Source organism: Halichoerus grypus, chromosome 4 (assembly GCF_964656455.1).
Source record: "Halichoerus grypus chromosome 4, mHalGry1.hap1.1, whole genome shotgun sequence".
Lineage (NCBI taxonomy): Eukaryota > Metazoa > Chordata > Mammalia > Carnivora > Phocidae > Halichoerus > Halichoerus grypus.
In genome coordinates this window covers 86,369,504-86,387,097 of record NC_135715.1, presented here as the reverse complement: position 1 = coordinate 86,387,097, position 17,594 = coordinate 86,369,504, and the positions used below count along the sequence as shown (strand labels likewise).

Here is a 17,594-nt window from a genome sequence, read left to right as displayed (position 1 = left end):
GGAAAGACTGAACCAGAACATAAGCCAAAAACCTAAGAACAGCAAAACAGCAGAGTACTGTCTAACCCCCAACTACCAGGACTTTCAAGCCTAACGTGGTTTGCACATACACTTGGAAGACGAAGACCAGAAGCACGGTTATGTCCGAGGACTGTGCCGCTCCAGAAAGGGTAGCCAAGGACCCCAGACCAGGCTCCTCATGTCAGAAGGGCATGCGAGCCAAGGCAATGGAGACACCAACCTAATGCAGGAGCCGGGAAGGCTGCACCGGATAGCCCAGAGATTCTATCAACCCAAGGGAAGCACAAGTCTCGACCCCGCCTGGACACTCTGCAGCCAGAAAGTCCTTCCTATGGCATCTGCCCTGCAAACGGGTCACGTCCCACTACCACATTCTCTAACAGCCCTATGGCTGTCAGGAGGAAGAACTCACATACGATATAGTGCATGGCTTGACAAATTTTACACAGGTATGTGCCTGTGGAATCACCCAGGTCAAGGTAAGTCCTCTTAACACCTGGAAGTCTCTCCTCTGACCCCTCCTGTCAATACCAGCACTCTCCCTCAACGGAACCAGATCTGACTTCAGTCATCCAAACTTTCTATAAATACAATCACAATACACACTTTGTGGGTATGACTTATTTCACTGTACGTTATGTCACAGTTGTCACTTGACATTTATTTGTGTGATTTTTTTGTCCCTCCCACTTCATCTCCAGTCCAAGCACAATGCCTGATACTCAGTGAGCTCTTAATAAATACTTGCTAAAATAATGAAGTTGGCACAGTGTCCTGCATGCAGTAGGCACTTAATATATGCAAGTCCTGCAGTGCAAATTTCTTATTAATATAGTGACCCAAAAGGACCCTTCTTGGAAGATGTATAAAACCACCACAGCAACCTTTACCTTTTGAGATAGATCTCAAAGATTTATCATTCTACCTAATCCAACATGGCAGATGTTTAACAATCAAGAAACTTATTGTGATTTATTAGAATTCCCTTATTTAACATTGGCTCTCTGGCCCAGTGAGTGTGGCCAGGCCAAGGGGTGCACAAGACAGAACTCAGAATTCTTTACGGCTGTTTGGTTTTACTCTCCTATCCAGCCAGAGACAAACTGACCCAGCGAACCAGGGAAGAAAGACACACATAGACACCCACGGCGAGCATAAAATTTTGTGGGGGTACACCTCTGTATCCTCATCACCAGGCAACCAATCCCAAGCCTGGCAGCTGCCCTCTAAAACCTGGGATATAGGCTAAAGAGGAACATCAACATAAACTAAATACACACACAAGCAGAAAGCCTCAAGTTTTCCCAAGCTTCAAACACAGCCTCCAACTAAACCGCTACATGGCAATTCCAAATTCATCTGTAGGATGTGATTCTCTAGGTCACCAATTTCTAATCCAATCAGATGCAATACCCCCCACTCCTTAATTTCCTTTTCTTTTAGTTTTTAAATTAGCACACAGTAAAACTGGTGGGTGGGTGGGATTGGTTCTATAAATTTTAACACATGTATAGATTCATGTAACCACTCCCATAATCAGGATACAGACCAATGCATTACCCCAAACACTCCCTTGTGCTCTCCCTGTACTGTCACACCCTCCTCAACCCCTGGCACCCACTGATCTGCTCTCCATCACTATCCTTTTGTCTTTTTAAAGGCACCATACACTATATAACCTTCTGAGATGGGTTGATTTCACTCAACACGTACCTCTGGAGATTTATTTAAGCTGTTGCACACAGCAACCGTGTGTTCTGTTTCATGGCTAAGTAGTGTTCCAGGGGAGGGATGGACCCATTTGTCTATCTGGTCACCCACTGCCAGGCATTTCAGTTGCTTCCAGGTTTTGGAGACTCTGACTAGAGCCACTATAAACATTCAGGAGCAGCTTTTTGTGTAAACCTGAGTTTTCATTCTTTAGGATGAATGCCCAGGGGTGGGCCTGCTGAGTCATATGGCAATTTTCTAAGAAACTGCCCAACTTTTCCACAGTGACCGTACATTTTGCGATTCCCCTGGTGACACATGCTAGCTGCTCTGTCCTCTCGTCAGTACTCATTACTGTCACTAGTTTCCATTGTAGTCACTGTGATGGGTGTGTAGCGGCATCTCATCTCCTGGTATTAATTTGCATTTTCCTCAGGGCTAATGATGCGGAACATCTCTTCCGATGCTTCTTGGCATCTGTACATTCTCTTCGGTGAAATGTCTATTCTTGTCTTTTGCCCATTTACTAACATCTTTGCCACTACCAGAATGTCCAACTGGCAATCAAATGAATGTGTTTAAAGCCTAACCTTCCCTCTATGGCTTTCAACATCTCAATTAATGGCCACTCCTTCCTTCCAATTACTAATGCCAAAAAATTTACAGTCGTCCTTCATTTCTCTTTCTCTCAGATCCCACATCCAGCCGGTCAGCTTCACCCTCACAGTACATCCAGAAGTAGATTACCTTTATTCTTACTCTTGCTGGTACCCACCCCACCGCTTCTACCCTTGCCTCCTCCAGTCTACTCTCAGCACAGCAGCGAGGGTGGTATTTTTATAGCCATAAATCAGATCATGTCACCCTCTGCTCAGATCCCTCAAATGGCTTCCCACCCACTCACAGTACAAGCCAAAGGCCATACAGTGATCTATGAGGTCCTATGGCATTTGGCCCACACTCTATCCTGCCTGCCCCTCTCTAACCTTGGCTTTGACTGTTCTCGTCTATGTCCCTCCCACCACACAGGCACCTTGCTGTGCTGGACCATGCCAAGTACTCTCCCACCTCAGGACTAACACCCTGTTCCTTCAACCTGAAAGACCCCTGATCCCTACCTGGCTTGCTGTGAACATCTCTAGGTATATTCAGACATCCAGGAGTGCTGGAGGGGCTCTCATTGCACCAAAAAGAAAAGATGCTAGGGCCATTTTGGCCATATTTCAAATATATGAAAATGCCTCTGATTTCATTTCATTCAGAGAAATCTCTAATTTACACTTCTTAATTTATCAGGGCTCCCCCTTCATTTGTTTTATCAAAAAAGATTTGCCTAGACTACTACTCAGCAATAAAAGGGAAGACCCTATCAATACATGTTATTATCGATAAATCATCATGCGAAGGAAAAGCAGGCACATATAAGAAAATATGTATTATATGATTCTGTTAATAAGATGTTTCCAGAAAAGGCAAATCTACAGAGACAGGAAGCACTTCAATGGCCCCTGGGGCTGGGGGTGAAAGCACTGACTATAAATGAGTATGAGGGAGAGGTTCTAAAACTGGATCATGGTGATAGCTGCACAAGTTCACAAATTAACTAAAAATCTTGAATTGTACACTTACAATGGGTGGATTTTATCAGTGGATATTATATCAATATAGCTGTTATTTAAAAAAAAAAAAGACTGCTTGCAACACTTGGAGAAGTAGGGCTTCTATAATATATTAAGAATCAATACTTTGAGCTTCAAATAAAACAAACACCACTACGGCAAGGACTTCAGTGCTCCTGGTCCAGTTTTCATTGCACCACAAACCAGTGGGTTAAGGGTAAGCGGAGCTGCAACAGTAAGATGGAGGAAGAAGGGAAATACCATCTTCTGAATGACTATGCTGGGCCCATGATTAAGGAAGCTGTGAAGGGATACACCCATCCACCACCCACCCTCATCCCCACCCCCACATGCTTATGACTTACTTTAAACCTCTACCCAGCAAGCCTTTCTACCAAGACGGATGTACTACACAGCAGTCCTTCCCTCAACCCAAAAAGTGGAAATCAATTTCTGTCTCTGAAATGAGAGGGCAACTCAGCTTTCAGCCTGCTTACCTGGTATGGTATGGACTTCATCCAGGATCATGAGGCCCCACTCCTGAGTTTTGAGCCACTCCATGACTCGCTCAGCCTCCCAGGACCTTTTGGTGGTGTGGCCCAGCATGGAGTAGGTGCTAATGGCAATGGAGCAGCCTATGGGCTTGTCCTTGGCGTCGGAGGTGAAGCGGCAGATCTGGCTGTCGTCGATGGCGGACCACATCTTGAACTGGGCTTTCCACTGCTCCACAGACACAGCTGAGTTGCCCAGCACCAGACAGCGCTTTCTCACAGTGCATGCAGCTGTCACGCCAACCAGGGACTTCCCAGCACCTGTGCAAAACCAAAGGGCAATGAAAACCAGGCCAGGTTGCAATGGACACAGACAGACAGAATGACTCATCAACACACGAATCTGGGTGAATCCTCACAGCTGATGTTGTGAGGCACTTATTGCTCCAGAGCCTCTGTTTTCTTCTTTATAAAAAGGAGACATGCTCAGCTCATGCCAAACACGAGAATTAAAAGAGACAAGCCCCAGGCCCTCCTGTACCATTTTCCATGAATTCTGTTCAAACGTTGAAATCTCTAAACAAACCAGAGGTGAGAGACATTCCCATTGTTTGCCGTTTTGAACGTGAGAAAATGAAAGCTGAGGACAACCTGCCCAAGCCATGGGGAGGTGGCGCTGCTGGGGCACACGGACCGCACAGAGGGCTCGGTACAAGGCAGCTGGGCTGAGAGCTCAGGATTATGGGAAAGGCGGACCCTACTGGCACAGACAGAAGCGAAATTCCAGGGCTTCTAAGTTTACTATCACCCATCATTTGAAGATCAAGATAAAAATCAAGCTCTTCCTTTTAAACAGCAATTCCTCTTTTACTAGGCATGTGCATCAAAATCACCCAGGGTGATTTAAAAAAAAAAGAAAGAACCTGAAGGCACAGGCCTCTCCCGTGGAGATTCTAACCTCCTTAAGTCTGAAGTAGGGCCCCCAGGTGAATCTGTTATGACCTGTGGCCAAGAATGCTGGCCAGGACCTGACATGACTTAGGACAAATGACATCAGACAGGTGCCAGGGGGGCTGTACGGCCTTTCTTGGATGTGTACACTGTAATAAGCCACCCAGGAACAAGCAAGCAAAGTTTCTGTGCTAGGAAGTCCCCATATACACACAACTCACAAGACTGATTGCAAAGAACGAGACCCTAGCCCCAGTGTGTAAAATGGCACCTTCCCCTCCTCACTGTCTAACCACTCACCCTGCCTCTTCTCCAGTGCCCAAGATCTGGCACTTGACTTAGTTGATCTGTTTACCCTCTCTCTACCACCAAAACAAGCTCCGTGAGGTCAGAAGTGTTGTTCTATCTACCAATGCATCCCCAGTGCTGAGCTCAGAGCCCTGCACACAGCAGGCACTCAAATGTTTAAGTCATGAATGAGGGAATCATCTGACCTTCGCTGCTCGCAGGTGTAATTTAGAGAAAGGCACACAAAAGAGAGTGAGGGGAAGCTGTCAGACCGAGACGGAAGAGCCTGACCCACCTTCTTCACTCAGGTGTCACTTACCACAAGGAAGAACAATGACCCCAGAACGGGCACGTCCGTTCCCAAACATCTTCCGCAAGCTCTTCTCCTGATAAGGTCTAAGGACAGCTGTGGGTTTCAGGTCAATGTTGATATCAGGGTTAACAGAATCATTCCGGAAGTCATATTCTGCCAACAGAGGGTACTCCAGGTGGATGCAACGTTTCTGGAGTTCCTCAATCATTTCCTGGGGAGTGAGCATGAAAGAGGTTTTATAATCTTAAGTCCAAAGCGTGCTCATAAACTGTACATAATCCAAGGGGCCATTTCCTACATCTCCCTAGGACTTGTGAAGACTGCCACACCAGCCTGAGGGAGAGGACACGCAGGACTAACTACATTAGGAGAACGATGCTACAGCCCACAGACACCAAAATAGAGAAAGCATACAGGAACAGATGGGGACCCCTCTCCCACAGACTGCAGAGTCCACGCAGGGCTGGGCCAGCTTAAGCAGGGGTGCATGCACTAACCTGCTTGACTTCAAAAGACACTGTCTGGGTCTCTTCTTCTTCTTCCTCATCCTTGTCCATTTGTTCATAAAAGTCAAACAGGTCCGTGGGGATGTCAGATTTACCCTGTGGGTCTGTCACCCGGGAAGTAGAAGGCCCACCACTGCCTTCAGCAGTCTTGGCAATCTGTAAAAGAAAGGCAGGATCTGGACCTCTATACAACGAGCCCTCCTGCTTCCAGACGAGAGCCAAAGTTGCAAGGGGAACTGCAGCTGTAAGAAGACTGTAGGGTCCCAAGGTTGCAAATGCTGAACTAACAGCCCCTGAGAGAGCTGACATCCCAAATGCTCCCACCCCCAAGGGTGACCCAGGAGGCCACCTACGGCAGACTTGCTGGTGAAGGTCTCTGTGATGAGCTCTGTAGCCTCCCCCTCAGAGTTCCGCAGGCGGCATTCCCGGATCACTGGATCCTGGAGAAGATGCTGGATGACATCAGGGTGGGAACTTTCAACAAAGTACCTGCAAGAGGGGATGAAGGAGGGGACTACTGACCGGTACACCATTTCCAGAAGGTTCTGTTGCTCATTTGATCAGATGGTCTGGAAAGAGTGGCTTTGTACCTCTCTCTGCTCTTACTCTCCCACAGCCTTGGCCAAATCTGAGCTATGAGCTACGGGCCAAGATATGGCAAATGAGGAGCAAAACCCTGCTTTAAGTCAAATAAGGAGGGGTCTGAGTCCCAGCTCCACTGCCAGGGAGAACACAGTAGCCAGTGAACGAAATCTCCAGTCTGGGTCACTTCACTTTGCTTATTCCTTTTATCCCCTTATTCAGGGGGGTAGGTGCTAGTGCAGACAGTCCACAAACGTGAGCTCCTTGCCCCCTTCTGTGCACAGGGTGAAAATGCCTCGGGCCAGCCTGTCACAGAATCCCTTACCTGTTGTGCTTCAGGACCAGCTTGACTTTTCCATAGCTGACGGTACACAACTGCAAGGAGTGACATCAAACAGGCACGATTAGCAATGCGCGGCTCACTCAGGACACATTCATTACTGGGCACGGCTTACTACTTACCAAGTGAAGAGCTCATTTTACTTTAGGAAAGCCCAACATGCAACCCTAAAGAGGTCAGGTCTGCCTAAATTGAGCTTTTTCTTATTAATCTCTACTTTTGAAAGTAAAACCTTGCTCTTGCCTGGCTCTGATACACATCCCTTGATTTATAAAATGCTATGTAAAATCTTTCTTTCCCCTTCCCCTTTCTTCTCCATTCCCACAGGCCCCATCCTAACCCAACGGTTCATCCAGCCACACCAGCATTATTACAGCCCCCAGCACAAAGCTGGCACAGAGTAAGGGCTCCGTAATGGTTGCCTAAATTAAATGGAAAGCCTCCCGGCCTGCTCACCAATGGTCCTATTTCCCCAACTAGAATCTAAGTTTCTTGATGGAAGAGAATACAGCTAAAATCTTCCAGGTGCCCAACAATCTTTAGGATGGAACGCAGCAGAGGTTGTGTGGCGGCCATGGAAATTCGCCACTCAGATCTCGGGCCGCGGCCTGCCCCTGCTGCTGCCCTCTGAATCTAGCACTGCACTGTACCAACACCTACATTCCTGCAGGCAGCTCCCGGCCAAGACTGAGCACAGCTAGCGCACTGATGAAGGGTTCATTCCAGCAAGGTGCAGGACTTCTCCCTGGGCACCTTTCCACATCACAAGAAGAGAGAACTCTCACCAGGGCTCCTGTCAGCTTCTCTGAGATTGGATGCTCTACTGTACTGGATGCCTGTGGCACTCACCTGCCACTCCAGATTTGGGGGTCTGAATCCAACTCCCTTTAGATCAGCCAAGGGCAGCAAACTCACTGTCCATCTCTTCTGAATGGCATTCACCTCTCAGGACAAACCCAAGCATGTTCAACTGCTCTTCATATGGAACCCTAGCCACCTCAACACTTGAAAGTTCTTTTTGACATTCCCAAACAGAAATTGTTGACTATTGGTCCCATGTAGGTATTCAGCCCTAGACAGTTTACCAGTTACATTAGTCTACTCAGCTGCCATACAGAACACCAGAGACTGGGAGATTTAACAACAGAAACATTTCTACAAGTCCACAATCAAGTAGCCAGTGATTAGTTTCTAATTAAGGCTCTCTTCCTGGCTACCTTTTCACCATGTGCTCCTATGACCTCTTCCTTGTGCACACACGAAGAGAAAGAGAGCATGTGAGCTTTCTGGCTGACTCTTCTTAAAAGGATGCTAATCCTACTGGATCAGGGCCCCACTCTTGTGACCTCATTTAAACTTAATTATTTCCTCATTCCAAATACAATCACATTAGGGGTTACGGCTTCAGCGTATGAATTTTGGAGGGGACACAATTCAGTCCAAAACACCATTACCTTTCGGCTGCATTCCCAAATAACCCTGGCCAAAAGGGCTGAATTAGTATCCCCAGTGCGCTAATATCCATTGTCTCAGAGCAGCTCATGGGACGTGTGGCCTCAGCAAGAACACCACGCTGGATCCAGAAGAGCAGGAGCTGGGGTAATCAGTTATGCAGGCTCCCCACATGAGATCTGAATGGCATTTTCATGACTGCCACAGGCTGACAGTGTGTAGCATCTGTCTCCACTATTACTACGTTAACAAGGAAGGCAAAAGAGCTGGCCTTAGCCCCCACTTGCCTTAATAAACTGAATAATTCCATCAGGGACTCCCGTCTTGCTGAGCTTCCTGAGGTACTCAGTGATGTCACTGGTTTGCAACCCAACACTGACAGCTGCATACAGGGAGTAGGCAGTTAGTTTGTACTCATGCACGTGGGTTGGTCGGCACACTGGCTCTGCGATGGCCACCAGGAAGTCTTGAGCGTATTTGTAAACTGGAGAGAAGGCTTCTAAGAAGATGTGGCCATCAGGAGCCTAAGAAACACCAAATGGACACAACAGACAAAGAAATTAATGAGCTGTAAAGACTATTAGACTCTTTCCCAGATCATTATCCAGAAAAGAGAAGCTGCCCAAAAAGTCTTTAACACCCGGGATGTTTTTGTAAGCACTCCTTCGGCCAACCGTGAGACCTGTTACTTTAATCAGATACAAGGAATGGAGACACAAGGACAGGTTTCCAAAGTCAGGAGCTGCTTCCCACTATTCTTCACAGGGAAAGCCCACCTTATTGGCTATCCTCAAGGTACCTTTTGGCCAGATTTCAAATGAATGTAGAGTATTAATTACTTCAAGTTGAGCAAAAGAGCTGCCTAGCAAATACATAACTTCCATTAATTTTTTAAATGGAGAATTAAAATAATACATAGTAAATGGCATTTATTCGATAAATAAAAAAGTATTTCCATGCAGGCGGTAGAAATGGAGGGAAGGTGAGTAAGAGGAAGGGCTGGAGATGAAGGCAGCCCAAGTCTAGCCAGCACATGTGTGCCACACCTGCTCATTCCTATCCTGCGCTGCTCAAACAGTATGTGTGAAAGCTCTCTCCCGGCCAGCTCCGGAGAGTGGTACCCTGCATTTCTATTTTGGGTCCACAAACTCTCGGTCCTGCCCTAGCTGAGGCTACGCTTACCACCCAGAGAGGCCTCGAGGTGTGGTCGTCCTTCAGCGGCATCTGCAGCCTGTAGTCCTTGGCTCCATATTCATCCACTTTGGTGCCGGACTCATCCACCTGCTTCCCGGCCGCCGAGGGGACCGCTTCCTGAGAGTCGTTCCCAGGGACGTCGTCTTCATCTTCTTCTTCATCCTCGTAGTGCCGCTTCTTGGACTTCTTCTTATCTGCAGATACGGATACAGAAGTGAGCCCAGCAGGAGGAACCTAGGGCTCCCTCCTAGCGGCATTTCGAGGAAGCCTGGCAGCAGCCGTATTTCACAAACGCCGCACACTCCTAGCCAAGAGCCACCTGCATGCCGCTGGCATGCACTCCCTCAAATGCTTCCCACCCGGCCCACGACACAGGGCGACCAAAGGTCAAGGATCGCCCCTGGCCCAGCGGCCTGTCGCGACAGCATGCACAGGCCGCGCGCGAGACACTGTGGGATCGGCAGCCGCTGAGAAACCCGGAGCAGCTACGACACAGGACGATGAGGACGGCGAACGCAGGCAGGCCCCAGCGCGCCCGCGCCACGTCTCACCGCGGTCCCCCCGGTCTCTTTTGCCCATGGCAGCGACAGCACCAAACAGCCGGTGCCACGGGTCTCCGCGGCGGCTGCTCCCAGGGGGACTTCCGCTTCACACCGGAAGCTCTTTCGGCAAACACACAGGAAGTCCCGCCTCTGAGCTTCCGGTCGCAGGGTGGGCGAGCGAACCGTGGGACTGCGTTTCGTCCCTGCTGTGCTCCTGCCGGAGCCAGTTTTTCGCTCTCATTCCTTCCTGTAGTGAGTCAATGAAATATTTATTGAGCGTGTTTATGGAAGTGCAGGCACTGTTTTTAGCCGCTGGGGTAGGACAGTGGACAAAGTAAGGTCCTAGCCGCCTGGAACTTAAATTCTGAAAGAGATGTGGGCCGTAAACAGATAACGGCGTTAAGAGCTCCAAGAAGAAATAAAACAGGGCCCAGAGTGACAAGCAGTGCCATTCTAAATAGAGTGACCTCAGAGTGCCTCTCTCTGGGGTAACTGGGTAATGGACATTGGGGAAGGTATGTGTTGTAATGAGCACTGGGTATTACATAAGACTGATGAATCACCTGTACCCCTGAAACAAATAATACATTATGTTAATTGAATCTAAATTTTTTAAAATGAAAAAAATAAATCACAGAGTTCCCAGAAAAAAAAAAGAATGCCTCTCTCGAGTGGCATTATTCGAGCAAAAGTGAGGCAGTGTCCTACGTAAATCCCAAGGGAGAAGCAGTGTGAGCCTAGGACTCCACCACACAGGTTTGACTTCGAACAGGAAGCTGAGAGGGGAGCAGTGTGGCTGCAAGAAGTTGGGGAGAAGACTCAGTACCCAGTACTGTACATGTAGTTTAGTGGTTCTCAAAGTGAGGTCCCCTGGCTGCATCAACATCAGACGGAAACGTTCAAACTGAATAGAGGCACAAATGCAAAGTATCAGACCCCACCCCAGACCTATTGAATCAAAACTCTAGGGACACAACAGTCTTGTCCTCCACAAGATGCTGATGGTCAGGTTTGAGAACCACTGATGTAGAGCTTTGTAGGCTCTTGCAAAAACTTTGAATTTTATTATGAAATAGGAAACTGTTAGAGATTTTTGAGCAGAGAAATGACAATCTGATTCAATATTAAAAAGCCAATCTACACTAGCTGCTGTGTTGAAGATAGCCTTTACAAGGTCAAGGGCAGCGATTGCAGCACTCCAGTTGAGAAATGCTGGCTTTACCAGGGTGGTAGGGGTAAAGGTGATGAACAGTGGTTCCAGTCTGAATGTATTTTGAAGGTAGAGTGGGAGTTGCTGACTGACAGTATATGCAAAGTGAGAGAGAGGAGTAAAGGATAACTCTAAGATTTTTGGCTTCGGCAACTGTAAAAATGATGTACCTTAAAGAAGGTACAGGTTTGAAGGGTGGTTCTAAACATACTGAATTGTGAGTGGCTGTATTAGTCCACTTGAGTGCCATAATAAAATGTCACAGACTGTGTGACTTAACAGAAATTTATTTTCCCACAACTCTGGAGGTTGGAAGTCCAAGATCAATGTCCTGCTCTCTTCCTGGCTTCAGATTACCACCTTCTTGCTTTCTTGCTGTGTCCTCACTGTGGGGTTGAGGAAAGGGCAAGAACTCTGGTGTCTCTTCCTCTTCACATAAGGACCCCAGCTCTTCCAGATTAGGGCCCCACCCTTATGACTTCATTTAAATTTTATCACTGCCTTACAGGTTCTGTCTCCAAATACAGTTCACAGTTTCAGTTAGGGCTTCAACATATGGGTTTAGGGGAGAATACAATTCTTTCTATCCATAGCAGTGTGCTAATAGACAAATAAAATGTCAGGAAGGCAGTTGGATGTAAGCCTGAAGCTCAGGGACCTAGAAATAAAGTTTGGGAATTGTCAACATATGTATGGTACTAAAGCCATAGAACTGATGGAGGCTGCCTAGGGAATGAATGTAGGTAAAGAAAAGTTTGGGATACATTTCACAGTGAAGAAGCTGGAAGGTGGAGAACTGAGGCAACACCAGTCAAGGAGCAGAGAGGTAGCGAAATAAGGACACCTGGAAGTCCTGCTTTTATTTGACAGCATTTCAGGGTAGAGGAAGTGATCAGCTGTATTAGATGCTGCTGATCAGCTGAGCAAATTGAAGACTGAGATTCAGCCATAGAATTTGCAATGTAGAGATCAGTTCTCTGCTAAATGGCTTTCAGTAAATTGAAGGGTTTTTTGGTCCCTGCTCTAAATGAATTTCACTCAAGAAGTGGAGGAACCATAGCTTTAAAACTGGATTTTCCACTTTTCTATTTTCCATCTGATTCAAGTACTACATGCCATGTAAAAATCTTGGAAAACAGAGAAAAGCATTGCGAAGACTATTTAAATCGTACATAATACCACCCCTAGCTATTTACATTTTGGTTTATTTTCTTCCAGGCTTTTTTTTTCTGCAAGTAGGTGTTTTTACACCGTGAAGATGTTATTTGGACATACGATTTTATAATCCTAACAAGCTTTTTTCACCCTTTGTTAGAATGAGTGTTTAATGACTTTAATTTTTCATGGTATCACAATATCATGATTTATTTAGCCAAGCCCTAATTTGGGGGCATTGGAGTAGTTACAATTTATCCTATTATATAAGTAGTTCTGTGATGAGTATCATTAGATAGAAATCTTTAACTGTATCTTAGATTATTTTCCCAAGTCAAGTTCTGAGAAATAGAAATACTGGGTTAAACATACGGCCTTTTTTAAAGTTCTTACTGCCAAACTTGCTTAATTTTAGTGAAGGAAGTGATGAGGAAGAATGGCTAATCTAACATTTTCATAGTTAAAATATTTTGTGAACTAATATTTCACAAGAATACTCAATGGGGAAAGCATAACCTCTTCAATAAATGGTGTTGGAGAAACTGGACAATAACATGCAAATGAATGAAATTGGACCCCTATCTTACACTACTCACAAAAATCAACTCTAAGTGGATTAAAGGCTTAAATATTAGATCTGAGACCATATATAACTCCTAAAAGAAAACATAGGGGAAAAACTCCTTGACATTGTTCTTGGCAACAATTTTTGGATGTGATACCAAAAGCACAAGCAACAAAGGCAAAAATAAATAAATGGGACTACAATAAACTAAAAAGTTTCTGCATAGCAAAAGAAACGATCACAAAATGAAAAGGCAATTTTTGAAATGGGAGGAAATATTTTCAAACTATATATTTGATAAATGGTTACTATCCCAAAATAGATTTTAAAAACTCAATAGCATAAACCCAACCCTATAGCATAAAAATAAACAATCCAATTTAAAAATAGGCAGAAGAACTGAATATTTTTCTGAAGAAGTCATACAAATGGTCAACTGACATATGAAAAGATGCTCAACATCACTAATCATCAAGGAAATGCAAGTTAAAACCCCAAAGAGCTATCACCCCACACCTGTTAGAATGGCTATAAGATATAACAGATGTTAGCAAGGATGTGGAGAAAAGGGAATTCTGGTGCACTGTTGGTGGGAACATAAATTGGAGCAGCCACTATGGAAAACAGTATGGAGGTACCTCAAAAAATAAAAAATAGAACTACCATATGATCCAGCAATCTCACTTCTGGGTATTATTCTAAGGAAATGAAAACAGGGTCTCAAAGAAATATCTGCACTCTCATGTTTACTGCAGGATTATTCACTACAGCCAAGATATGAAAACAACCTAAGTGTTTGTCAATGTATGAATATATAAAGAAGATGTGGTGCATATATATATATACAATGAAATAGCCATGAGAAAGAGGAAAATCCTGACATTTATGACAAAATGGATGGACTGTGAGGGCATTATGCTAAGGGAAGTCAGATGGAGAAAGTGTATGATGTCACTTATAAGTGAAATCTAAAAAATATCTGGACTCATAGAAACAGAGTAGTGGTGGTTACCAGGGGCAGAGGGAGTGGAGGAAATAGGGAGTTGCTGGTCAAGTAATAATATTTCCAGTTAGAAAATAAATTAGTTCTAGGGAGCTAATCTATAGGATAGTGATTATGGTTGATAATACTGTATTATAGGCTTGAAAGTTGCTAAGATGGTAGATCTTAATGTTCTCACCAAAATAAAGAAATGGAAGCCATGTGATATAATGGATAATGCTTTGGTGGTAATCATATTGCAATATATAAATGTATCAGGTCAACAGATCATATTTCTCAAGCTTACATAATGTTATATGTTAATTATATCTCAATTAAGCTGGGGGGGTATTTTGTAATATGAAAGAACACCTACATTTATCACAGAAGTTTAAAAATTACATATAAGCACAAATAATAACCACTCATAACTCCACCACTTGAGTGACATACATATCCTCCTGATATTTTTTCTATTTTTTTTTTAAAGATTTTATTTATTTATTTGACAGAGAGACACAGCCAGAGAGGGAACACAAGCAGGGGGAGTGGGAGAGGGAGAAGCAGGCTTCCCGCTGAGCAGGGAGCCCGATGCGGGGCTCCATCCCAGGACCCTGGGATCATGACCTGAGCCGAAGGCAGACGCTTAACGACTGAGCCACCCAGGTGCCCCTTTTCTAACTATTTTTAAGTAAAAAGTGGGATCATACTATACATCTCATGTAACTTGCTTTCTTTTAGTCAGTAATAATACATGGTGAAGCGTTCCATTGTATGGATATACTAGTTTATTTGCTCAATCCCTGTGATGGTTCATTTTGTGTGTCAACCTGGCTAGATTATGGTGTCCAGTTGTTTGGTCAAACACCAGCTTAGATGTTGTTAATTAAGTTAGTTTTTAGATATAATTAACATTTACAAGCAGTAGACTTTAAGTAAAGCAGAATATCTTCAATAACGTGGGTGGGCCGCATCCATTCAGTGAAGACCCCAAGAGAAAAGCAGGTTTCCCAAGGAAAAAGGAATTCTGCAACACAGAAGTTTTGCCTCTCTGGAGAACCCTAATACAGATTTTGGTAAAGGGAAGTGAGGTGCTGCTGTAACAAATACCTAAATATGGGACCTGAAGGGTGTTATGCTAAGTACAATAAGACAGAAAAAGACAAACCCCTTATGATTTTACTTATATGCAGAATCTGAAAAACAAATGAACCAAGAAAAACAGAAACAGACCCATAAATACAGAGAACTAGTGATTGACAGAGCAGAGTGGGTGGGGGTGGGCAGGCAACATAGTCGAAGGGGATTAAGAGGTACAAATTTCCAGCTATGAAAAAGTAAGTCCCAGGAATGAAAAGTCAACAGGGAATATAGTCAGTAACACTGTAATAACTCTGTATGCTGACAGACTTATCATGGTGAGCATTTCATAATGTATAGAATTGTTGAATCACTATGTTGTACACCTGAAACATATTTTCTGTCAACTATATTTCAATTTTAAGTATTTTTAAATAAAAATGTGGGAGTGACTTTAGAATTGGGTAATGGGTAAAGGATGGGGGAATTTTGAGATGCAGGATAGAAAAAGCCTAGATTGCCTATTGATAGAAATATAGACGTTAAATGTGATTCTGGTGAGGTTCAGAGGGAAATGAGGAAGATGAATTGGAAACTACAGGAAAGGTGATCCTCATTACAAAGCGGCAGAGAACTTGGCTGCATTGTGTTCTTTTGGGTGGAAGGTAGAACTTATAAGCAATGAAGTTGGATATTTAGCAAAGGTTGAAGGTGTGGCCTGCTAATAGTAAAATGTGAGAGGAAAAAGATAAATTGAAGAAGGAATTGTGAAGCAAAAAGGAACTAGAATTTGAAGATTTGTAAAATTCTCAGCCTATCGGTATCGCAAATAATGAGAAAGTATGCTCTGGAGAAAACACAAAGGCTGTGGCTGGACAACCATTTGCTAAAGACATTAGGCTTGTGATCCATGGACCCAGTAAACTATCTCAGCAGAAATGCTGATGGCTTGGAAGGGGACAGAAATGGGATGAAAAACAGGCTGTCAGACTTTTGTGATTCTGTAGGCAGGAAAAGAACTGATAGAACTATTTGGCTGTAGACATGTTATCCTTCAAGAAGAGGGAAGAATGATTTGAGGGCAGCTCAGAGGCCCCCCAGAGGGGACAGGCCCAGGATGCAAGTCTGCTGAGCCTTCGGGTCATTCCTTGGCTGTGAGGGGCAAAGTCACCACGCCAGCAGGCTCCTCAGAACACAGCATGGAGATTGTGAAGATTCTTCGCAAGTCTTAAAATCTAGTGGAACTTGCCCTGCTAGGTTTCATACTTGCTTGGGACCCATGCCCCCCTTTTCCTCCTGCCCTGTCCCTTCTGGAATGGAAACGTTCATGTTCTGGAAGCAGATCACTAGTCTGGTTTCAGAGGTTCCCAGATGGAAAGGAATCTTGCTCCAGCATGACTCTTACCCCAGGTCTTCCCCATAACTGATTTGGATGACTTAAATGAGAGTTGAGTTGGTGGTGTGTGGATGAAATACTGGCCTTAGAGGTGATGCTAGAATGATGAAGACTTTGGGAGATGTTGGGATTGGCTGTATTTTCCATGTGGGAAGGATATAAATTCTTAGAAGCCACAGGGTGAGACTGTAATGGGTTTGTTTCACCCCAAGAAGATATTTTGAGGTCCTAATCTCCAGTACCTCGGAATGTGACCTTGATGGAAATAGGGTCTTTACAGAGGTAATCAAGTTAAAATAAGGGCACTAGGGTGGGCCCTTATCCATTATGACTGGTGTCCTTATAAAAAAGGGAAACAGAGGGACACCACCACATGAAGATACTACTTACATTGCCATAAGGCAAGGAATGCTTTGGGGCTACCAGAAGCTAGAAGAGGCAAGGAAGGATTCCCTTACAGGTTTCAGTGGGAGCATGGTCCTGCTGACACCTTGATGCCAGACTTCTAGCCTCCAGAGCAGAGACAATAAATTTGTTATAAGCCACCCACTTTGTAATACTTTGTTATAATAGCCCTGATTGTTGGGACATATACAGCCTCAATTTTGAGCTTTTATAGATAAACCTTAGCACATCTGCAATCATTTCCACAGGATTAATTCTTAGAGAATTGCTGGCTGAGAGGATATACAAGATTCTGAGGCTTTTGACTTGTCACTAAGTTGCCCTCTATATGAAGGTATTAATTTAAACAATCTCTAATACTGTGGGAGCATCCATTCCTTACACTCTGATAGTAGGCTTTGTTTTTGTTTTTAATCACTGTTAATTTCTGATTTGGATAACTGAAGTGTCCGTTAAAAGACATGCCAGAGCGAGACGCCTGGATGGCTCAGTCAGTTAAGCGTCTGCCTTTGGCTCAGGTCATGATCCCAGGGTCCTGGGATCGAGTCCCACATCGGGCCCCTTGCTCAGCAAGGGGTCTGCTTCTCCCTCTGCCTGCTGCTTCCCCTGCTATGCTTTCTCTCTCTGACAAATAAATAAATTAAAAAAAAAAAAAAAAAAAAGACATGCCAGAGTATGTTGGGTAGGATTACAGACATATCCTGGGAAGATTTAGTTGCAATGTTTCCCAGGTCAGTCTGTGCTTGGTCTCCTAGAAAGTGATCAACTCAGGCAAAGGAGGGAAAACTGAGA

General features: G+C 44.7%; 1 protein-coding gene across 1 annotated transcript in view; it reads right to left on the bottom strand.

Annotated features, from left to right (window-relative positions):
• Positions 1-10,163, bottom strand: part of ERCC3 (ERCC excision repair 3, TFIIH core complex helicase subunit) — a 31,273-nt gene extending 21,110 nt beyond the window's left edge. The window contains exons 1-8 of the mRNA XM_036092942.2: positions 10,019-10,163; positions 9,456-9,661; positions 8,561-8,797; positions 6,807-6,856; positions 6,253-6,388; positions 5,891-6,055; positions 5,400-5,604; positions 3,848-4,162 (exon numbers count right to left, since the gene is read on the bottom strand). Of these exons, the coding sequence (XP_035948835.1) occupies positions 3,848-4,162; positions 5,400-5,604; positions 5,891-6,055; positions 6,253-6,388; positions 6,807-6,856; positions 8,561-8,797; positions 9,456-9,661; positions 10,019-10,046 (1,342 nt within the window). The 5' untranslated portion in view covers positions 10,047-10,163. The remainder of the gene's footprint in view (positions 1-3,847; positions 4,163-5,399; positions 5,605-5,890; positions 6,056-6,252; positions 6,389-6,806; positions 6,857-8,560; positions 8,798-9,455; positions 9,662-10,018) is intronic.
• Positions 10,164-17,594: the final 7,431 nt, after the last annotated feature.